This window comes from Salvelinus alpinus, chromosome 15 (genome assembly GCF_045679555.1).
Source record: "Salvelinus alpinus chromosome 15, SLU_Salpinus.1, whole genome shotgun sequence".
Lineage (NCBI taxonomy): Eukaryota > Metazoa > Chordata > Actinopteri > Salmoniformes > Salmonidae > Salvelinus > Salvelinus alpinus.
The window spans coordinates 19,911,088-19,930,711 of record NC_092100.1 but is presented as its reverse complement, the minus strand read 5'-3'; the positions used below and the strand labels follow the sequence as shown (position 1 = coordinate 19,930,711).

At 40.1% G+C, this 19,624-nt stretch overlaps 1 protein-coding gene across 1 annotated transcript; it reads right to left on the bottom strand.

The window, feature by feature from the left end:
* Nucleotides 1-1,490: 1,490 nt before the first annotated feature.
* On the bottom strand, nucleotides 1,491-19,243 carry LOC139539664 (retinal homeobox protein Rx1-like). The gene is made up of 4 exons (XM_071342831.1): nucleotides 18,940-19,243; nucleotides 13,861-14,247; nucleotides 5,746-5,999; nucleotides 1,491-4,589 (listed from the first exon to the last, which is right to left on the bottom strand). The coding sequence occupies exons 2-4, from the start codon at nucleotides 14,132-14,134 to the stop codon at nucleotides 4,146-4,148; spliced, it is 972 nt and encodes a 323-aa protein (XP_071198932.1). The 5' UTR covers nucleotides 14,135-14,247; nucleotides 18,940-19,243; the 3' UTR covers nucleotides 1,491-4,145.
* Between the last annotated feature and the right edge of the window lie 381 nt (nucleotides 19,244-19,624).

Sequence of the window (19,624 nt, the reverse complement as noted above, 5' to 3'; positions counted from 1 at the left end):
ATACACCTTAGCCAAATACATTTAAACTCAGTTTTTCACAATTCCTGACATTTAATCGTAGTAAAAATTCCCTGTCTTAGGTCAGTTAGGATAACCACTTTATTTTAAGTATGTGAAATGTCAGAATAATAGTAGAGAGAATGATTTATATCAGCTTTAATTTCTTTCATCACATTCCCAGTGGGTCAGAAGTTTACATACACTCAATTAGTATTTGGTAGCATTGCCTTTATATTGTTTAACTTGGGTGAAACATTTCGGGTAGCCTTCCACAAGCTTCCCACAATAAGTTGGGTGAATTTTGGCCCGTTCCTCCTGACAGAGCTGGTGTAACTGAGTCAGGTTTGTAGGCCTCCTTGCTCGCACACGCTTTTTCAGTTCTGCCCAAAGATTTTCTATAGGATTGAGGTCAGGGCTTTGTGATGGCCACTCCAATACCTTGACTTTGTTGTCCTTAAGCCATTTTGCCACAACTTTGGAAGTATGCTTGGGGTCATTGTCCATGTGGAAGACCATTTAGCAACCAAGCTTTAACTTCCTGACTGATGTCTTGAGATGTTGCTTCAATATATTCACATAATTGTCCTTCCTCATGATGCCATCTATTTTGTGAGTGCACCAGTCCCTCCTGCAGCAAAGTACCCCCACAACATGATGCTGCCACCCCCGTACTTCCTCCAAACATAGCGATGGCCAAACAGTTCTATTTTTGTTTCATCAGACCAGAGGACATTTCTCCAAAAAGTACGATCTTTGTCCCCATGTGCAGTTGCAAACCGTAGTCTGGCTTTTTTATGGCGGTTTTGGAGCAGTGGCTTCTTCCTTGCTGAGCGGCCTTTCAGGTTATGTCGATATAGTACTCGTTTTACTGTGGATATAGATACTTTTGTACCTGTTTCCTCCAGCATCTTCACAAGGTCCTTTGCTGTTGTTCTGGGATTGATTTGCACTTTTTGCACCAAAGTACGTTCATCTCTAGGAGACAGAACGCGTCTCCTTCCTGAGCCGTGTGACGGCTGTGTGGTCCCATGATGTTTATACTTGCGTACTATTGTTTGTACAGATGAACGTGGTACCTTCAGGCGTTTGGAAATTGCTCCCAAGGATGAACCAGACTTGTGGAGGTCTACAATTTTTTTTCTGAGGTTTTGGTTGATTTCTTGTGATTTTCCCATGATGTCAAGCAAAGAGGCACTGAGTTTGAAGGTAGGCCTTGAAATACATCCATATGTACACCTCCAATTGACTCAAATTATGTCAAATAGCCTATCAGAAGCTTCTAAAGACATGACATCATTTTTCTGGAATTTTCCAAGCTGTTTAAAGGCACAGTCAACTTAGTGTATGTACACTTCTGACCCACTGGAATTGTGATACAGTGAAATAATCTGTCTGTAACAATTGTTGTAAAAAGGACTTGTGTCGTGCACAAAGTAGATGTCCTAACCGACTTGCCAAAACTATAGTTTGTTAAAAATAAATTTGTGGAGTGGTTGAAAATGAATTTTAATGACTCCAACCTAAGTGTATGTCAACTTCCGTCTTCAACGGTATTAGGGCATAATTAGCAAAACAACAATGATGATAGTGAGAGTTTATCATAGAATCCCATAACACATCAGTAAAAAAAAGATATAATATTCTTTTAAGTATTGTCCGATGGTGCTATTACCGTCTATGACAAAAAAGACAGCTTTATAGGTGCAGTAATACATTGAAAATACTTTGGAAAATTCACAGTAAGTTGGATGAATTGACAAGTCTGTGGTGAGTCTGCAACTTTTTCAAACAGCTGTTCTCTGTTAGTCTGGCAGAAAATACATTTTGAGTTTCCTTTTAAATCAAATGCTGCAACAATATACATTTTGTGTGAAGGAATTGATTTCCTTCATATTGTAATAGTCTAAAAAATATCACTGAAATTAAAATAATTAAATGTTATCCCTTGCGCATATTCAATTACATTAGGATAAATAATGTTAATATCTGTAGAAAGTCTCAGAAAAATCTAAATGCTAAATTATTTTCCATCAGAAATTATTAATTCTACCTAGCCCTATATATGACATATTGTCATTTTACAATGTGCAGTATACAGGGGTGATTGGAGTAAAAAAAGTTTTACCATACACAAACCAGTTAATGGGGACCCAATCTCCCCAATACCATATTAAATATACATGCAGTCATTATCAAAACATAATGCCACAATGGACATGTACACCCCATGTAGTAGCTCATCTCTTTGACTTAGAATTACAAAAAAACATTCATGATAAAATAGACAATTCATGCTCTTTTTAAATTCCCAGAGGCCTATTTAGTGCAGTCTGTGACCATTTTCCCCCTCGAACTTTAGACAAAGAAGATGGTCTTGGATCAATTGTGCCAACAAAGACAAAACTATGTGGGGTGACATCAGACCATTCTCCTTCTGCTGCTCTGCATGTACACACAGTGACGAAAAGCCAAGCTGCCTTCTCCAACAGCCACTGAGACAAAAATAGGTTACTTTAGTGGCCTCTTCGCTCTGTTCCCCTGTCCTCTTCCAACCCCTACTGTGTGAGAAGGAGGTCGCCTGGCTTCCATTCTCTCTCTGTACGAGGCTTACGCCATAGAACACTCTGTTTGACTGACCCAAACATGTTTAGCAGCTCCAATCCAAAACTAAAACAGATATTTTCTTCCTCAGTTAATCAAGATGTCACACACTGAGGGTGCCATACAATTCAGAGATTGGATTTTGATATGTACCACTCCTCAAGACCCATTCTCAAGGAACAAGAGCCTCACGTTGTTTGACCTGCTAGCACTTCTGTGAAAGAAGTTGTTGATATCAGTGTGTGTGCTGTCTGGAGTGTTTATGTGTGTATGCAGTCTGGAGTTAGTCTCAGGACAATCATCATTTTAGTCAATTAAGACTAAATCACTTTCAGTTGAGTTGATTGAGTGTTAATGTTCACGTCTTTTCAAATTAAATAGCATGACAGATTGTCTTACGCATCCTCAGCTGAAAGCGTACTCCAGCCAGAGCCAGGACATATCAACCATGACCCCACAACCCACAGTGTGGACAGAGGCTCTCCACTGTAACTGCAGTTACCACAGACAGAAATATAGTGTTCCCCGTCTTCGGGGAGGTGGCCCTTGTTTTCTTTTTCTCCAGGTGTTGAAATAACCTGACCATCATAACTAGATGAATGATTATGTTTTTCAGGGTCATAGGCATAGTGATTCACACCGCCACAACCTTCAACTACTATTATGGGAGACATGGCATGTCCATTCACAAATACTGAGAGAATGACTGGTTAATTGGCCCATAACATTCATGACAAATTAGACAATTGAATTAATTTGAAAAATACACAAACCTTAATTTGCAGAGTTAAATGTGACCGTGAGTGAGCACTCTACAAAATGTATTTTGTGAAAGGATCTGGAGGGGACTTCATTATTAGATTCATGGCTAACAGCAAGGTACAAAATATTAAAACTACTCTTACAAAAAGTTAAATAATGAGTAACAAAATTAACACATGGACAGTCTGAGTTATCTGCATTACAAACTTAACTAGCGTGTACAGGGTTTGCATTTTTACAGGAATACTGAGGAAGTATTTGTTGCCTTGGTTACGGCATCCAAACTTTGAGATAAGGATCAAAATCAAAAAGTTGCCATAAAGGGCAATTAGTGTCTAGTGGAATCGTTGTTCCAGTTGCTTCATAAAAGTTCATCTTAAAAAACAACATAAAAAATCAAGTAACACTTGTGTCTCGCTGCCTTCCACCATAACTCTGTTAACTTGAGCAGTCCTTGCAGTCCTTTTGGGAAAATGCTTGCTTGTTAATTTACATTTGCAAGGCCTTTCTTGACATTCTGAGTCATAGGGTCCTTTCTGGATGGTGGCACACAAAATATGCATCAATTTCCAATCCTTCACATTACTAGTAGAAAAGGAACTCAAAATAGAGACCAAGAACCATTCTAATATAAAGGTTGCTGGTGCTGGAAATCTTAGATATATCAGGAGTCATAACTGTGCATTTCTCGGTGCCATCACTGCAATCCTGTCGCATGGACAAAGGCATTAGCATGGACCCAAAATCCCAGTCATGCCTGGAAACACAGTGTCAATATCCCATCACATGGGCTGCCAGGTTTTGTCCATGGACTGGATGTGTTCCTTGGCTTTCATCCTCAGCGCTGTGATGCTGGAGCTCCTCTGGTCCACGTCCTCCATTGGATACTTATCGGTGAAGGGACCGGAACACTGGTACGGAGGAGGTGCCATGGATTGCATCCCCTGGCCCATGGGTGGAGGGCTGTTGAGGAAGCTGTGGCTGGGGTAGCCTCCCTGCAGTCCCTGGCCTGTGCCCATGAAGCCTGGGATGCTGTGAACTGGGGTGGTGCTGGACAGAGGGGAGGTCAGCCAAGGGTCCAATGGGAGGGAGTTGCTCATGGGCCCCATATTGCTGTGCATGGGCGGCCGGTTAAATGAGAGCATGGGTGAGTCGTGCAACTTCATGGTGGTGGCGTCAAGCTTCTCCTGGCGCCTCCATTTGGCTCTGCGGTTCTGAAACCACACCTAGAAGAAGGTAGAGGGTTTGGATTTATAGGGTAGAGTATTTACAGCACAGAGCATTTCAACTGATGCCAAATGGGATTAATTTAGTGCTAATATTAGCATTATCAAGCTACCTATTTTGGAGGCTTGGTATCAAATAAATTAATAAACTATTATTGAATTGTTCTGAGACCAGTTAGGGTTGCAAAATTCTGTGAACTTTCAATAAATTCTCATTTTTTTCTGAAATCCCGGATTGGAATCAGGAAGGAGTAAGCAGGAAATCCCAAATCCTCCAACCAGGATTTCTGGAAAACCAGGGAATTTATTGAAAGTTCCTGAAATATTGCAACCCTAAGAGACCTTCAATTGCCCTGGCCTACATGTTTATCCTCCACCCTCGGCTTAATCTACTTGATGATCCTTGCCCTAGAGAACCTGGGACCCGATCCATTGTCAGCAAGGCTTGGACAGTGACACTTGAACGTTTGGCACCTACTGGAGCCTCTGAGCACCTATGGGCTTGGTAATCTGCTGATGTGGAGCATCTTAGAGGCCTTAAGTAAAATGTCCTATCATTACTCAGCAGCAGAAGACCATAATGTCAATGGGGCCTGTGTGCACAACAGCTATAGTTATATTTAAAGCATGAGGTATTTAACCTGTACAGGCCAATCTTAAATCATTTCAACCTGCTTTAATACTTTGCCCTTAGACTCTACTATAAGACTTTACCCTCTGCCATGCTAAGACAAGCTTCTAATGTCTATCCTCAGAAAACCGGAGACCTGAGCCATTGGGGACACGACATGGCTTTCTTTGTCACTTGTATTTATAGTGCAACGTATGCTGTGAGTGACCCCGAAGCTCCTGACGATCTAGAAATCTGCCCTAAAGTCCTGTCATCACTCATGATTATTATCTAAAGATTGAAAAAATGTATTTCTGACCCAGTGATGTTTTTTATTCGAAAACATAAGCAATTTATCCACTGTATTCAGCTCTAAACAACATAACTAGGGGAAAAATTCACATTGGACCAAGGTTGTACCTGATCAGATTTGTACGAATGTGAGCTCACTACTGACTGCTGTTGTCACAATGATTTGCTAGAAAGTCAGAGGAGTTGACCAGAGCACAGCACAGTAACAGTAACAATGGTGGTGGACAAACCTACCTGAACTCTGACTTCAGGGAGGTTAACCTTCATGGCCAGCTCCTCACGGCTGTACACATCAGGGTAGTGGGACTTCTCAAAGGCACGCTCCAGCTCGTGCAGCTGGTAGGTGGTAAAGGTGGTGCGGTTGCGTCGGTGCTTCTTCTTGGGCCGCTCTTCCTCGCAGGGCTCTGGACTCTTCCCACCGTTGCTGTCCACATTCTTCCTCAGCTCACTCATGTCCCCATCACACTTATCTGAGTACAGTCCTGAATCTGTAGAGCCGATAGGGAGAAAGAAGAGATTCACATATGCTTAATCCATTAACAAAGTTACTTTGACTCCTTTTGATTTACCCAAACAAGATTGTTTGACTTTCTCTGTAAATGTAAGTTGTTATTTTTTTAAGCTTTACCCAGTTAAGTATCCTTAGCTTGTTAGCCAACTGTTGGCTTTAGGCTCCCCTATTATCAGCCATATGTTATGTCTAATCAACATGTCTGTCTTGGCTAGACAGAGATTTTTCACAATTTCTGTAATCACGTGTGAGTGAATGGCCAATGGGAATGACCATTCAATGAAAGGTCTAGCTGTTGAAGGGTTAGGGTTGGACAAAAGCTGAAAACATGGGATATTCAAATGAGCTCCACAACCCATTAATAACTTGACCAGTGTATGTTCTGACAACTTTCCAGTAGAGCACACATTGATTTGACACCTGCAACAATAGGCTACTGTAGGTCATTGAAGCTGAAGTTGACAAAAGGAGGTTGACCAATATACTTCAATGTGACACTTAAAAACACCCCTTAGCAAATTGATGGAGATTAAAATTGTCTGTGGTAGACCTATAGGCTGGTATCTAGGTTAGCAGTAGCACAGTACAGAAAACCAGTGGAGAAGATGAAGAGGCAATCCCAGGTTCCTGTAAATCTAAAGAAATGGATATCATCTGATATGGATATGTTGTAGTTTATAACGAGTTATGTCAGATTACTGCATGTTGCACGTGTCAAAGCAGTGTGTCTTACTCTATGCATGCAAAGACAAGTTGATTATCCTTCAGCCTTGTAACAAAGCATACTTGCACAGCATACAGATGTAGGATCTTAATTTGAGCCAGTTTGCTGCAGCATGAAAGTAATCCTGCCGCAATAGGAAATGTGAATTGTTATGTGGATTATAATTAATGGACATTTTTGTAAGGGTTGATGTATTTTTGTAAGGGAAAATCAAGTTTGACATTTCTTAGTGGAAATTACAAACTTCAGAATTATTTTTAAACCTCAAACACACTACAAGTTTGACATTTCCTGTATTGCATTTCCTGCAACAGGGTGATCAAATTAAGATCCTACGTGGCACTGACTTGCTAAGGTCTTCACTGCAGATTTCCCTCTTCAGAGGGAAACAGATGCACCCTGTTATTTCCTCTGATGGCGTCCACGTATACGTAACTCTAATCTACGTAGGACATTCATTTGTATCAGTTTCATAATCAGGAGAATACTGTAAACATTACAAGGAAATGGGTAAAGCCGTAACATGCTGTCAATGTGCTGAATAGTCAAAGGGTAATTAGTCAAAGGGTAATCAAATTAAAATCGGGCACAAAGATGACCATCAGATCAGTTGCCCCCTCTACGCATCTGCCATCATAGCAGTGATCTATGCATTAGTCCTGTACTGTATAATACATTATCAGTAAACTAATTATCTATTGGGACACTTCAAACACATCAATTCTGTAATTTTCCCCAGACATAAAAGTAAGAGTGTGTCAGTTTGGGTTAATATTGTGGGTGATATTCATTATCAGTTCCCATTGACCACATAACTTTATAACTACCCATTTGGCACATGGAGGGAAAGGGATTCTTTGGGGGCTTCGTTTTACAATACTTAGCCAAAACTTTCTTGCACCTTCACCTAACCAAATATGGCTAGCCCCAGCCCAGTTCAAACCCATGACCCAGTAGGAACCAACTGTAAACCCACTAGTGGATTCCGACCATTATCAAATCCTGCTAAATGAATCTTCATATCAAACCAGTGCCTGATAGAATCTGGACAGAAAGCCAAGCAAAACCTTAAATTAACAGACAGGGGCAGCTAGAAGTATTTTGGGGTCCATTGATCTTTCACTCATTAACAGCCTATGACAATGCCCATAGTGACACAATGGAGAGGTCAGGCTGGGTTCAGTGACCAGCTCACTGCCTGTCAGCCTGTTGGAACCACCCGTCTAAAGACCTTGACATGTTAACAGTCCAGCAGTAAACCTCAATGTGGAGGGAACAAAGTGATGCAATGTAGTACGAAGTGCCCATTCAGACGGAACAGGGGTGACTAACAAGTTAGTTATGTGTTAAGGACATGTAAATTAGTACTGAATACCAAGTGCTCAGTTGGTAGGGCATCTCACTTGCATCTCCAGGTTTGTGGATTCGATTCCCACGGGGACCAATACGAAAGAGCACGAAAGTATATGCACTCAGTACTGTAAGTCGCTCTAGATAAGGGCATCTGCTAAATGACTAAAATGTAAATGTAGTGTAAATTAAACATTAATGATAATATTTTATAGTCAATTGGTACAACCATATTAAAAGACATGAGTCATGACAAATACTGATTTGTGCTGCATGTTTCACCAAACTTTCGTTTTTTTGATCCCATAGAACCAGAATATCAAAACTGGCAGAGATAAAAAGACGTCCCACATTTCATGCAGAGATAAAATGTTAATAAAATGTAACTGCACTACTGTACAATATCATGTGTCCAACAGAAGATTAGGGGAATTCCACAAGGGAATAGGATTTGGGACGAAACACCCTCACCATCTTGTTTTGTGGTTTATCTCTCAATATCAGCATGATTTCACAGTTTTTACAAGGTACAGCAACATGTCATGTACAATACCCCTATAGAGATACAATATAATGTGAGAGAATCAGACTGTCTGCAGGGCTACAACTCATGCAGCCATTGAGGTCATCGTTGCCTCAACGCATTGATGCAATGGAAATAATAAAATCTTAATGACTTAAGTAAATCATTACATCACTAAAAGAGAAGTGTGCAAGTTCAGGCGTCCTCCTACGCATTTTATGGTCCACTAATGAGAAATTAAAGGTTAGAATTAAAGGTTCGGTTTTGGTTTTTCCATTGGTTGGACGTTAGCGCGTTGGACTCGCCAATTGGTGTCACTTCGTTAGTCAGTATGTGATACACCTGCGCTGATCTCATTAATCAGAAAGTGTTGTGATATTTAAGAGCAGCTGGCCCAGTGCTCCAGTTGGCTTGAGTGATGTGGAACCTTTAGTTGGCTCTCCCTAAATTGATTCCAAAAAAACGATCCTATATCTGATCTTCGCTGTTTTAATTTTGCTCTACTTTTTGGATTGCTTCCCATGGGTGGGTATAATTTATGGAACGTTCCAACAGGAATCTGTTCCAAAAACTTCGTAAATAACAAGGATGCCAACAAACAACGCATACAAAGTAACATGATCAATTCACCTAGCTAACTAGCTGCCGAATAGGCCTCAACTCACCACATAGCTTATTCTTCATTTTTCGTTTTTGTTTAACCTTTATTTAACTAAGCAAGTCAGTTAAGAACAAATTCATATTTACAATGACGGTCTAGGAACAGTGGGTTAACTGCCTTGTTCAGGGTCAGAATGACAGATTGTTACCATGCCAGCTCAGGGATTCAATCTAGCAACCTTTCGCTTACTGGCCCAATGCTCTAACCACTAGCCTACCTGCCGCCCCATTAATGTTTGTCCATAGGCTACCAGAGTGAGGACAGACATTTTTCTGAATAAACGTGGTGAGTGAAAAACTTAACAGAATTGCCCACTCCCTACCTGGTATTTTATTCTGCCACTATACAACTTTGTATGCGTTGTTTGTTGGCAACCTTGCTATTTACAAAGTTTTTAGAACAGATTCCTGTTGGAACGTTCCACAAATTATACCCACCCGCTTCCCATCTTCAAATTTGGTGTGGGTTTTAATTTTGTTTGCCTCTTGGGCAAATTTTGTGGCCGCTCATGGTGGGTGTCTTTCAGGTCCCATTTGTTGCTAATCAACTTTCAAACCTCTCCTAGAACTCCACCTGTTTTGTTGTGGTTGTTTTTTGTTAGTTCCCCCATGTGTTTGAGCGGGAACAAAAACAGCTGCACTCAAATTAGTATGTTTGGTATGGTTACACAAGACAGAAAAAACTAAATTAGAACATCTAGCAACCCCAAACGGGTTCCATGTTCGAATATCATCTGACAACTTTAGTATTTTTGCAACTACTTACAATTTTTTTTTGTTATTTTGCAACTACTTAATAATTCCTGTTTGAGATAGGGGGCAGCATTTTCACGTTCGGATGAAAAGCGTGCCCAGAGTAAACTTCCTGCTACTCAGGCCCAGAAGATATTATATGCATAGTATTAGTGGATTTGGATAGAAAACACTCCGAAGTTTCTAAAACTGTTTGAATGATGTCTGTGAGTATAACAGAACTCATATGGCAGACGAAAACCTGAGAAAAATCCAACCAGGAAGTGGGAAATCTGAGGTTTGTAGTTTTTCAACTCATTGCCTTTCTAATATACAGTGTCTACGGGGTCATATTGCACTTCCTAAGGCTTCCACTAGATGTCAACAGTCTTTAGAACCTTGTTTGAGGCTTCTACTGCGAAGGGGGAGAGAATGAGAGCTGTTTCAACCAGATGTCTGGCAGAATGCCATGAGCTGGTCACGCGCATGGCCGTGAGAGAAACCTGCGTTCCATTGCATTGCATCTAAAGACAAAGGAATTCTCCGGTTGAAACATTATTGAAGATTTATGTTAAAAACATCCTAAAGATTGATTCTATACATCGTTTGACATGTTTCTACGAACTGTTATATAACATTTTGGACTTTTCGTCTGAACTTTCGCCTGGACTTGCCTCGTGAGTTTGGATTGTGAACTAAACGCGCTAACAAAAAGGAGGTATTTGGACATAAATTATGGACTTTATCGAACATAACAAACATTTATTGTGGAACTGGGATTCCTGGGAGTGCATTCTGATGAAGATCATCAAAGGTAAGTGGATATTTATAATGCAATTTCTGACTTCTGTTGACTCCACAACGTGGTGGGCACCTGTATGGCTTGTTTTTGTGTCTGAGCGCCGTACTCAGATTATTGCATGGTGTGCTTTTTTCGTAAAGCTTTTTTGAAATCTGACACAGCGGTTGCATTAAGGAGAAGTAGATCTTTAATTCTGTGCATAAAACTTGTATCTTTTATCAAAGTTTATGATGAGTATTTCTGTAAACTGATGTGGCTGTGGCTCTGAAAATTCGCCAGATGTTTTTTCGAGACACAACATTACTGACCATAACGCGCCAATGTAAACTGAGATTTTTGGATATAAATATGAACTTCATCGAACAAAACATAAATGTATTGTGTAACATGAAGTCCTATGAGTGCCATCTGATGAAGATCATCAAAGGTTAGTGATTCATTTTATCTCTATTTCTGCTTTTTGTGACTCCTCTATTTGGCTGGAAAATGTCTGTATGTTTTTTTGTGACTAGGCTCTGACCTAACATAATCATATGGTGTGCTTTCGCTGTAAAGCCTTTTTGAAATAGGACACGATGGGTATATTAACAAGAAGTTAAGCTTTAATTTGGTGTATTGCACTTTGTGAATGTATGAAAGTTAAATATTTCAAAAAAATATTTTTGAATTTCGCGCTCTGCCTTTTCAGCGGATGTGGAACCCCTAGCCGTAAGAAGTTTTAACATGTCGGCTCTTCCCCTAACCGTAACCCTAGTGTTGCCATCTCTCACGCCACACCTCTTATTTCTCACGCATTGAAAAGAGTACTGCTTTCATTTTCTAATAAATTCAGTGCGTTCTTTCAACTGTACCTCCAAAGCGTTTTGAAATCGGAGCATATACCCCTACAATTCTACATCACAAGCATTATAACCGCAGCAGCTTCTCCCAAGATAGACATCATTTTCCTGCCACCGCACTGAACCGCGGCAGACTGAAGTGTCTGATTGGTTTAGTAAGGGTCCGGGACCAAGGGGATGTGATGCTTGTTTGCAAATAAAACACCCTCACAGTTAGAGTGGAGCAGGCAGCCACGGCAGACTGGATAGGCACATTCGTTCTAATCTAGGCCTACTTAACCAAGTTTATGAACTCAATTTTCAAAAGAGCAGCATGGCAACTTGTAGTGTGGTTTTTACACAATTGTCAACATTATTTCTGTCACTCCTGTCCCAGAATGCTTTCTTTTGACAGCATGTGATACTAGAGATTTAATCCACCAGTTACATGAGCCCAGATCCATAGGCTATATTATTCAACTTGTTTGGTCGGTCATTGGCAATTTAGCACTAGGTTCATTAGGCTGTAACATCGAAAAGGCAGCATTCAGCATGAATTTGACCAGATTTGTCTGACTATGAACATGATTTTTCCCAAACAGATTGCGAACCCAAATGTGTAATTGATTCTCGTAGGCGGACAATACGTTGAAAGATAATTTGGGTTGGATGTAAGGGCAGACTTTGGCTACGTCATATTGTCTTCAGGAGATTTTCTTTTTAATTCATTTGGTCTTTCACAATAGCTGATGTAAGTCATTAGAACAATTCCGATCCCCTATAATGGGCTAACATATAATAACTAGTGTGAAAGAACAATACTGTTATTCCCCATACTGGTATTATTTTATTTGTATTAAGAAAATCTATTTGGAGATGGCAATGCATTCTTGTCAAATTTGAAGGAGAGTCGCACACTTTAGGAGGTCAGATGCAATAATTTAATAACCTAATATTCAACGTTTCGACAGACAAGCTGTCTTCATCAGGGTATATATATAATGCATTATTGTAAGCATTTATGGACAGTATTGAATATAGACTACATAAAATGAGAAAAGGCTATTTTGAAATACCCCTTGCCTCAAATATCCTGTTTTGTCATTTTAGTATTGTGCATCAGCTGCTAGACAGAAATGGCAGGCATAAATTTAAAAGATCTTGCCTATGTAAGATGTTGGCAAGGTTTTACAAGCCTCAACCACCCAAAGATTGATATTCACTCGATTTTTCTTGAATGTGGGGTAATTTGTAAAAATCAAATATCACATGAACATATTCAATCCCAGAGGATTTGGGAAACATAAATCCGGGGTGGCTTAAGGTTAGGAGTTAGGTTAAAGGGCTATGGTTAGGGTTACAGAGCTGCCAACTTTTGAAGATAGCTTGGAGTGAAATTTACTATCGTGAATGTCAGTGGCTCCATCCCCTAGTCTGGGGGTCCACTTGGTTTGAAGATACTTTGAGATTATTTGGGCATGATTTCGAGTATGCTAATTGAGGGACATTGATTTACATTGGTTTTGTTAGAAAATGCTAATATTAACAGGTGGTGGCAGTGGCTAACCATAGGATGGATTGCAGTCTCTCCTAGTCCACAAGAAACAAACAAACAAACAATTCATCCCTTTAAAATAGAGGTAGCTCTCCAAGAGGTTAACCCATTAACCTAACTCCTAACCTTACCTAGCTAATGTTAGGTACCTAGCTAACGTTAGCCAATTGGAATTCGGAACATATACGTTTTGCAAATTCGTAACATATACGAATTGTAATTCGTAATATGTATGAAATGGATGATGGACATCCACAAAATATTACATACAATACAAAACATATCATACTAATTGGAGTATACCAGATTTACATCTACTATATTATGTCTACCCCTGAGTCCAGGTTGGAATAATATGAGCAATATCTCTCATGCCATCTTCCCCTATCCATATTGTAGGTGTAAATGTTTTTATAAATGTATTGTGTGTTATTATAATGCCTATGACAGACATTTTCCCCTTGGGCTGATGGTAAATGCATTTATCCTGCATTAGCTGCTTTCTACATTCAACATGTTCCTATCAGACGGGGCTTGATAACTTATGAAGACCAGCAAATTTGTCAGTGTGTTATGGCCTTATACATTCTGAGCCATGCGTAAATGCCACAGAATCAGAACTGTGATGTACAGTTTGCCCAGTGGAGTGTTTATCTCACTACGGGGAGACTCACCATGGTAGGACTCCTGTTCTGAGAGGTGCCCATAGGGGTGTGACAGGTCCTGCTTCCCAGGGTCCCCCAGGCCATCCACGCCCACTTTGTGTGGTCCTGGACCCTCAGAGGGGGTGAGCAGGGGGTCCTGGTCTTTGCTGAAGCCCAGGATGACATCAATGCTGTGGACGCGGCCGCCCATCGCCGCCCCCCCTCCTTTCACCATCTCGTGGAAGTTACTGGGCGAGAGGCAGCTGTCATCCACCGCACTCATGGTATCCAATGATAAATGCATTCGAACGTTCGGACGCTTTCTCTATACTTTAGCAGGGAAAAGTAGACTTGGCTCAGCTTCGTGAAGGAACAGGTCCAAGGATGAGTTTTAAAGTGATGTCCTCCACAAGTTCTCTGCACATGCAAAACACAGTCCAAGTCATCACATGATCAGAAGCCAGTCTGCCGTTTAGTAGAGCCACATGAAAATATTCCAACACTCTCACAACCACATGATAATAATATATAATTATTTGATTAACATAGTCTATTCAATATCAACAAAATATCAGAAACAAAATGGTTTTGAAACTCTGAGCAATAGTTAAAGGGGTATATGGTATGTGTGTTTATCAAAATATGTATCGATCACTGGAGTTGATCTTTTAATGAGACATTCAATTAATCAAGAGCAGATCATGAAAGTAAACTCATTATCAAGCATATTGAATGAGATTGATGAGATTGATAGACGTGTGATTGATGTGATAAACTTTACTGTATTATGGATCCTTATACGAAAACGGTGTCTTTCCTGTCCCACCACCAAGAAAAACACTTAAAAATGTCAGATAATGACATAAAATATGTTTTTGTTAATTGTTATTTGTTAACAAAACATATGTAAGACAAATATATTCCAAACAATGTTTTTTTAAACAGTATACCATAGAACATGGCAATTTGATGATTAATTTGGTAATTTCATGTAAAGCCTTCATGTCACGCTGGTATAAAGGATTTGGAGACAGGCGCAGGAATACGCAATAGGGTTTTTAATACACCCAAAACAAACACGTATACAAAAACACTGGGCTGTACCCAAACAAAAGAGCGAGTGTAAAGCTCGTTGAACGACACGGGACGATACCTGTAATTCACAATATACAGTTGAAGTCGGAAGTTTACCTACACCTTAGCCAAATATATTTAAACTCAGTTTTTCACAATTCCTGACATTTAATCGTAGTAAAAACCCCTGTCTTCGGTCAGTTAGGATCACCACTTTATTTTAAGAATGAGAAATGTCAGAATAATAGTAGAGAGAATTATTTCTTTCAGCTTTTATTTCTTTCATCACATTCCCAGTGGGTCAGAAGTTTACATACACTCAATTAGCATTTGGTAGCATTGCCTTTATATTGTTTAACTTCGGTCAAATGTTTCGGTTAGCCTTCCACAAGTTTCCTACAATAAGTTGGGTGAATTTTGGCCCATTCCTCCTGACAAAGCTGGTGTAACTGAGTCAGGTTTGTAGGCCTCCTTGCTCGCACACGCTTTTTCAGTTCTGCCCACAAATTTATGGGATTGACGTCAGTGCTTTGTGATGGCCACTCCAATACATTTACTTTGTTGTCCTTAAGCCATTTTGCCACAACTTTGGAAGTATGCTTGTGGTCATTGTCCATTTGGAAGACCCATTTGCGACCAAGCTTTAACGTCCTGACTGATGTCTTGAGATGTTGCTTCAATATATCCAAGGCTTTCGACTCTGTCAATCACCACATTCTTATTGGCAGACTCAACTCACATTCTTATTGGCAGACTTGGTTTTTCAAATGATTGACTCGCCTGGTTCACCAACTACTTCTCTGATAGAGTTCAGTGTGTCAAATCGGAGGGCCTGTTGTCCGGACCTCTTGCAGTCTCTATGGGGGGGCCACAGGGTTCAATTCTCGGGCCGACTCTCTTCTCTGTATACATCAATGATGTCGCTCTCGCTGCTGGTGATTCTCGGATGCACCTCTACGCAGACGACACCATTCTGTATACTTCTGGCCCTTCCTTGGACACTGTGTTAACTAACCTCCAGACGAGCTTCAATGCCATACAACACTCCTTCCGTGGCCTCCAACTGCTCTTAAATGCAAGTAAAACTAAGTGCATGTTCTTCAACCGATCACTGCCCGCACCTGCTCGCCCGTCCAGCATCACTACTCTGGATGGTTCTGACTTAGAATATGTTGACAACTACAAATACCTAGGTGTCTGGCTAGACTGTAAACTCTCATTCCAGACTCACATAAAGCATCTCCAATCCAAAATTAAATCTAGAATCGGCTTCCTATTTCGCAACAAAGCATCATTCACTCATGCTGCCAAACATACCCTCGTAAAACTGACCATCCTACCGATCCTCGACTTCGGTGATGTCATTTATAAAATAGCCTCCAACACTCTACTCAACAAATTGGATGCAGTTTATCACAGTGCCATCCGTTTTGTCACCAAAGCCCCATATATTACCCACCACTGCGACCTGTACGCTCTCGTTGGCTGGCCATCGCTTCATACTCGTCGCCAAACCCACTGGCTCCAGGTCATCTACAAGTCTCTGCTCGGTAAAGCCCCGCCTTATCTCAGCTCACTGGTCACCATAGCAGCACCCACCCATAGCATGCGCTCCAGCAGGTATATCTCACTGGTCACCCCCAAAGCCAATTCCTCCTTTGGCCACCTCTCCTTCCAGTTCTCTGCTGCCAATGACTGGAACGAACTGCAAAAATCTCTGAAGCTGGAGACTCTTACCTCCCTCACTAGCTTTAAGCACCAGCTGTTAGAGCAGCTCACAGATCACTGCACCTGTACATAGCTCATCTGTAATTAGCCCATCCAACCTACCGCATCCCCATACTGTATTTATTTATTTTTAATTGCTATATTGTAATTACTTTGCCTCCATGGCCAATTTATTGCCTTACCTCTCTTATCCTACCTCATTTGCACATGCTGTATACAGATTTTTCTACTGTATTTTTGATTGTATGTTTGTTTATTCCATGTGTAACTCTGTGCTGTTGTATGTGTCGAACTGCTTTGCTTTATCTTGGCCAGGTTGTAGTTGGAAATGAGAAATTGTTCTCAACTAGCCTTCCTGGTTAAATAAAGGTGAAATAAAAAATAATAATAAATATCCACATAATTTTCCATCCTCATGATGTCATCTATTTTGTGAAGTGCACCAGTCCCTCCTGCCGAAAAGCACCCCCATAACATGATGCTGCCACCCCCGTGCTCCACGGTTGGAGTGGTTTTCTTCGGCTTGCAAGCGTCCCCCTTTTTCCTCCAAACATAACGATGGTCATTATGGCCAAACAGTTCTATTTTTATTTCATCAGACCAGAGGACATTTCTCCAAAAAGTATGATCTTTGTCTCCATGTGCAGTTGCAAACCGTAGTGTGGCTTTTTTTAATGGCGGTTTTGGGGCAGTCTCCTCTGAACAGTTGATGTTGAGATGTTTCTGTTACTTGAACTTTGTGAAGCATTTATTTGGGCTGTAATATGAGGTGCTTCGATCACACCAACAGCGTCATTGCATTTTGGTACACCAGAATTACATTAATTTCCAACGAAACGCTGCGTTTGCCTTCAGCATTGCGTTGCAGAGGCAGTTGCAGTGCGTTCTGTGTGGTGCATATGTTGGATTTATAGAACGTATGCGTCAAACTGTATGCGTTGACGGCTTGACAGAAACGGTAGCAGAAGGTGAATGTTGAACTTTTGTTGCATACATATCCAGATGATGCTGCATACTATTCTGCACAATGACGCTGTCGGTGTGTTCGAAGCGTAATGAACTTATCCTCTGCAGCAGTGGTAACTCTGGGTCTTCCTTTCCTGTGGCATTCCTCATGAGAGCCAGTTTAATCATAGCGCATGAGGGTTTTTGCAACTGCACTTGAAGACACTTTCAACGTTTTTGAAATGTTCAGTATTGACTGACCTTCATGTCTTAAAGTAATGATGGACTGTCATTTATCTCTGCTTATTTAAGCTATTCTTCTCATAACATGGACTTGGTCTTTTACCAAATAGGGCTACTTTCTGTATACCACTCCTACCTTGTCACAACACAATTGATTGGCTCAAACGCATTAAGAAGGAAAGAAATTCCACAAATTAACTTTTAACAAGGCACATCTGTTAATTAAAATGCATTCCAGGTGACTACCTCAACACTTTTTTGGTTACTACATGACTCCATATGTATTATTTCATAGTTTTGATGTCTTCACTATTATTCTACAATGTAGAAAATAGTACAAATAAAGAAAAACCCTTGAATGTGTCCAAACTTTTGACGGGTACTGTATATATATATTTTTTAATTGGCAGGTCAAAAGGACACCATTGTTGTAGAACCACCCAGTATTACTGTTAATGTCAAATCACGTCTATTCCAGTTGCTCTCTGAAATATCTTATTTAGGCCTACATATATTTAACAAGTTTATAATGAGATTGACAGGTCCACACCTTGAAGTTTAGGACAATAGTTCAATTTGATGGAGAAAAAAAACGTATTCGGCAAAATATGGGTATAATGAACCATATATCATTTTTTTATTACCATAAATGGCTTTGTACAGTAGAGATAAGAGACTATTTACTGATTAAATATGCAAAAACGTAAATGGCCCAAATGTGAAATTGAATTAGGCTTTACATATTAGAAATATGCATAGTTATATTGTATTCAATATATATATAGTTGAATGACATCCGAGAGCACATGTTTAGAGTTTATTTAAGCACTAGTATCATTACTGTAGTAAAATATACAAATTAGCCTACAATGCAAAGTTCTTCAATGCACAATCTTTGTCTTTATTTTTCACTGATACTGTAAAACAATTCTATACTCTGTGGAAAAGAAGCGTCGTTTCCAATGCTAACAACATTCTCACTGTCTGTGTCCATTTCATAAGATTTAAATGTCATGTAGAGACATTCTGTATGGCGAATATTATTTAAAATGTTAATCTTAATTTTATAGTAGGCTAAATGTCACAACAAAGGAAAGAGTCATTTCGGTTTGAACCTACCTCTGAAGAAATGACATGCGTTTAGCACTAGCACGGACTGTCAAAATTCCACCTGTTTCCTCCAACACTGCACTCTTCAATTACTGAGGCGGCTCATGCCGTCGTCCTGTACACTGCACACCAAAGCCGCGCAAGTCTCACCCCCGGTCTATTCTTGGCTACCTTGCATCTTCTCTATATTCTCTCTTCACAAACAGTGTGCATAACATGCTGACACAAAAAGTGTGTGCATAAAACAAGCTTGACAACTAATGTGGTTTTGTTGCAGGCTATAACTTAGTCTTTCCAAAGCTCAGAGAGAGTAGTTCTGGTGGTGCTGGTGAATGAAAATAAAACGAGGGGATTAAAGAGGTTTATTAATTGGAATCCTTCCCCTTTAAGAATGATTGACAGTTGTTTTCTAGTCAAGTAATTGCACTAAATGTAGCTTACATTCACCCCACAGGAGGAGGCCAGAGCTAATGAAGCCATGACAAGACTTTCTTTCAGAAATCTATTGTTTTAAAGACAAAGGTCTGACTGAAAGTTTTCACTAATCCCCTCATTATTAGACTACATAAAAAGTCTGGTAGACAATTTATACATGGTGCACAAGAGTGGGGGAGAGAGGCATCTGAAAACATGAGGCTTCTAATGTTGACACTATTTTTTACCATTTTGAATTTGAAAAAGTAAAATATGAATT

Coding starts and splice junctions, on each gene's coding strand:
- LOC139539664 (XM_071342831.1), bottom strand. CDS start 14,134: ATGCATTTATCATTGGATACCATGAGTGCGGTGGATGACAGCTGCCTC. Junction 6,000..13,860: donor AGAACAGGAGTCCTACCATG/GTGAGTCTCCCC, acceptor TCGGCTCTACAG/ATTCAGGACTGTACTCAGAT. Junction 4,590..5,745: donor TCCCTGAAGTCAGAGTTCAG/GTAGGTTTGTCC, acceptor ACCTTCTTCTAG/GTGTGGTTTCAGAACCGCAG.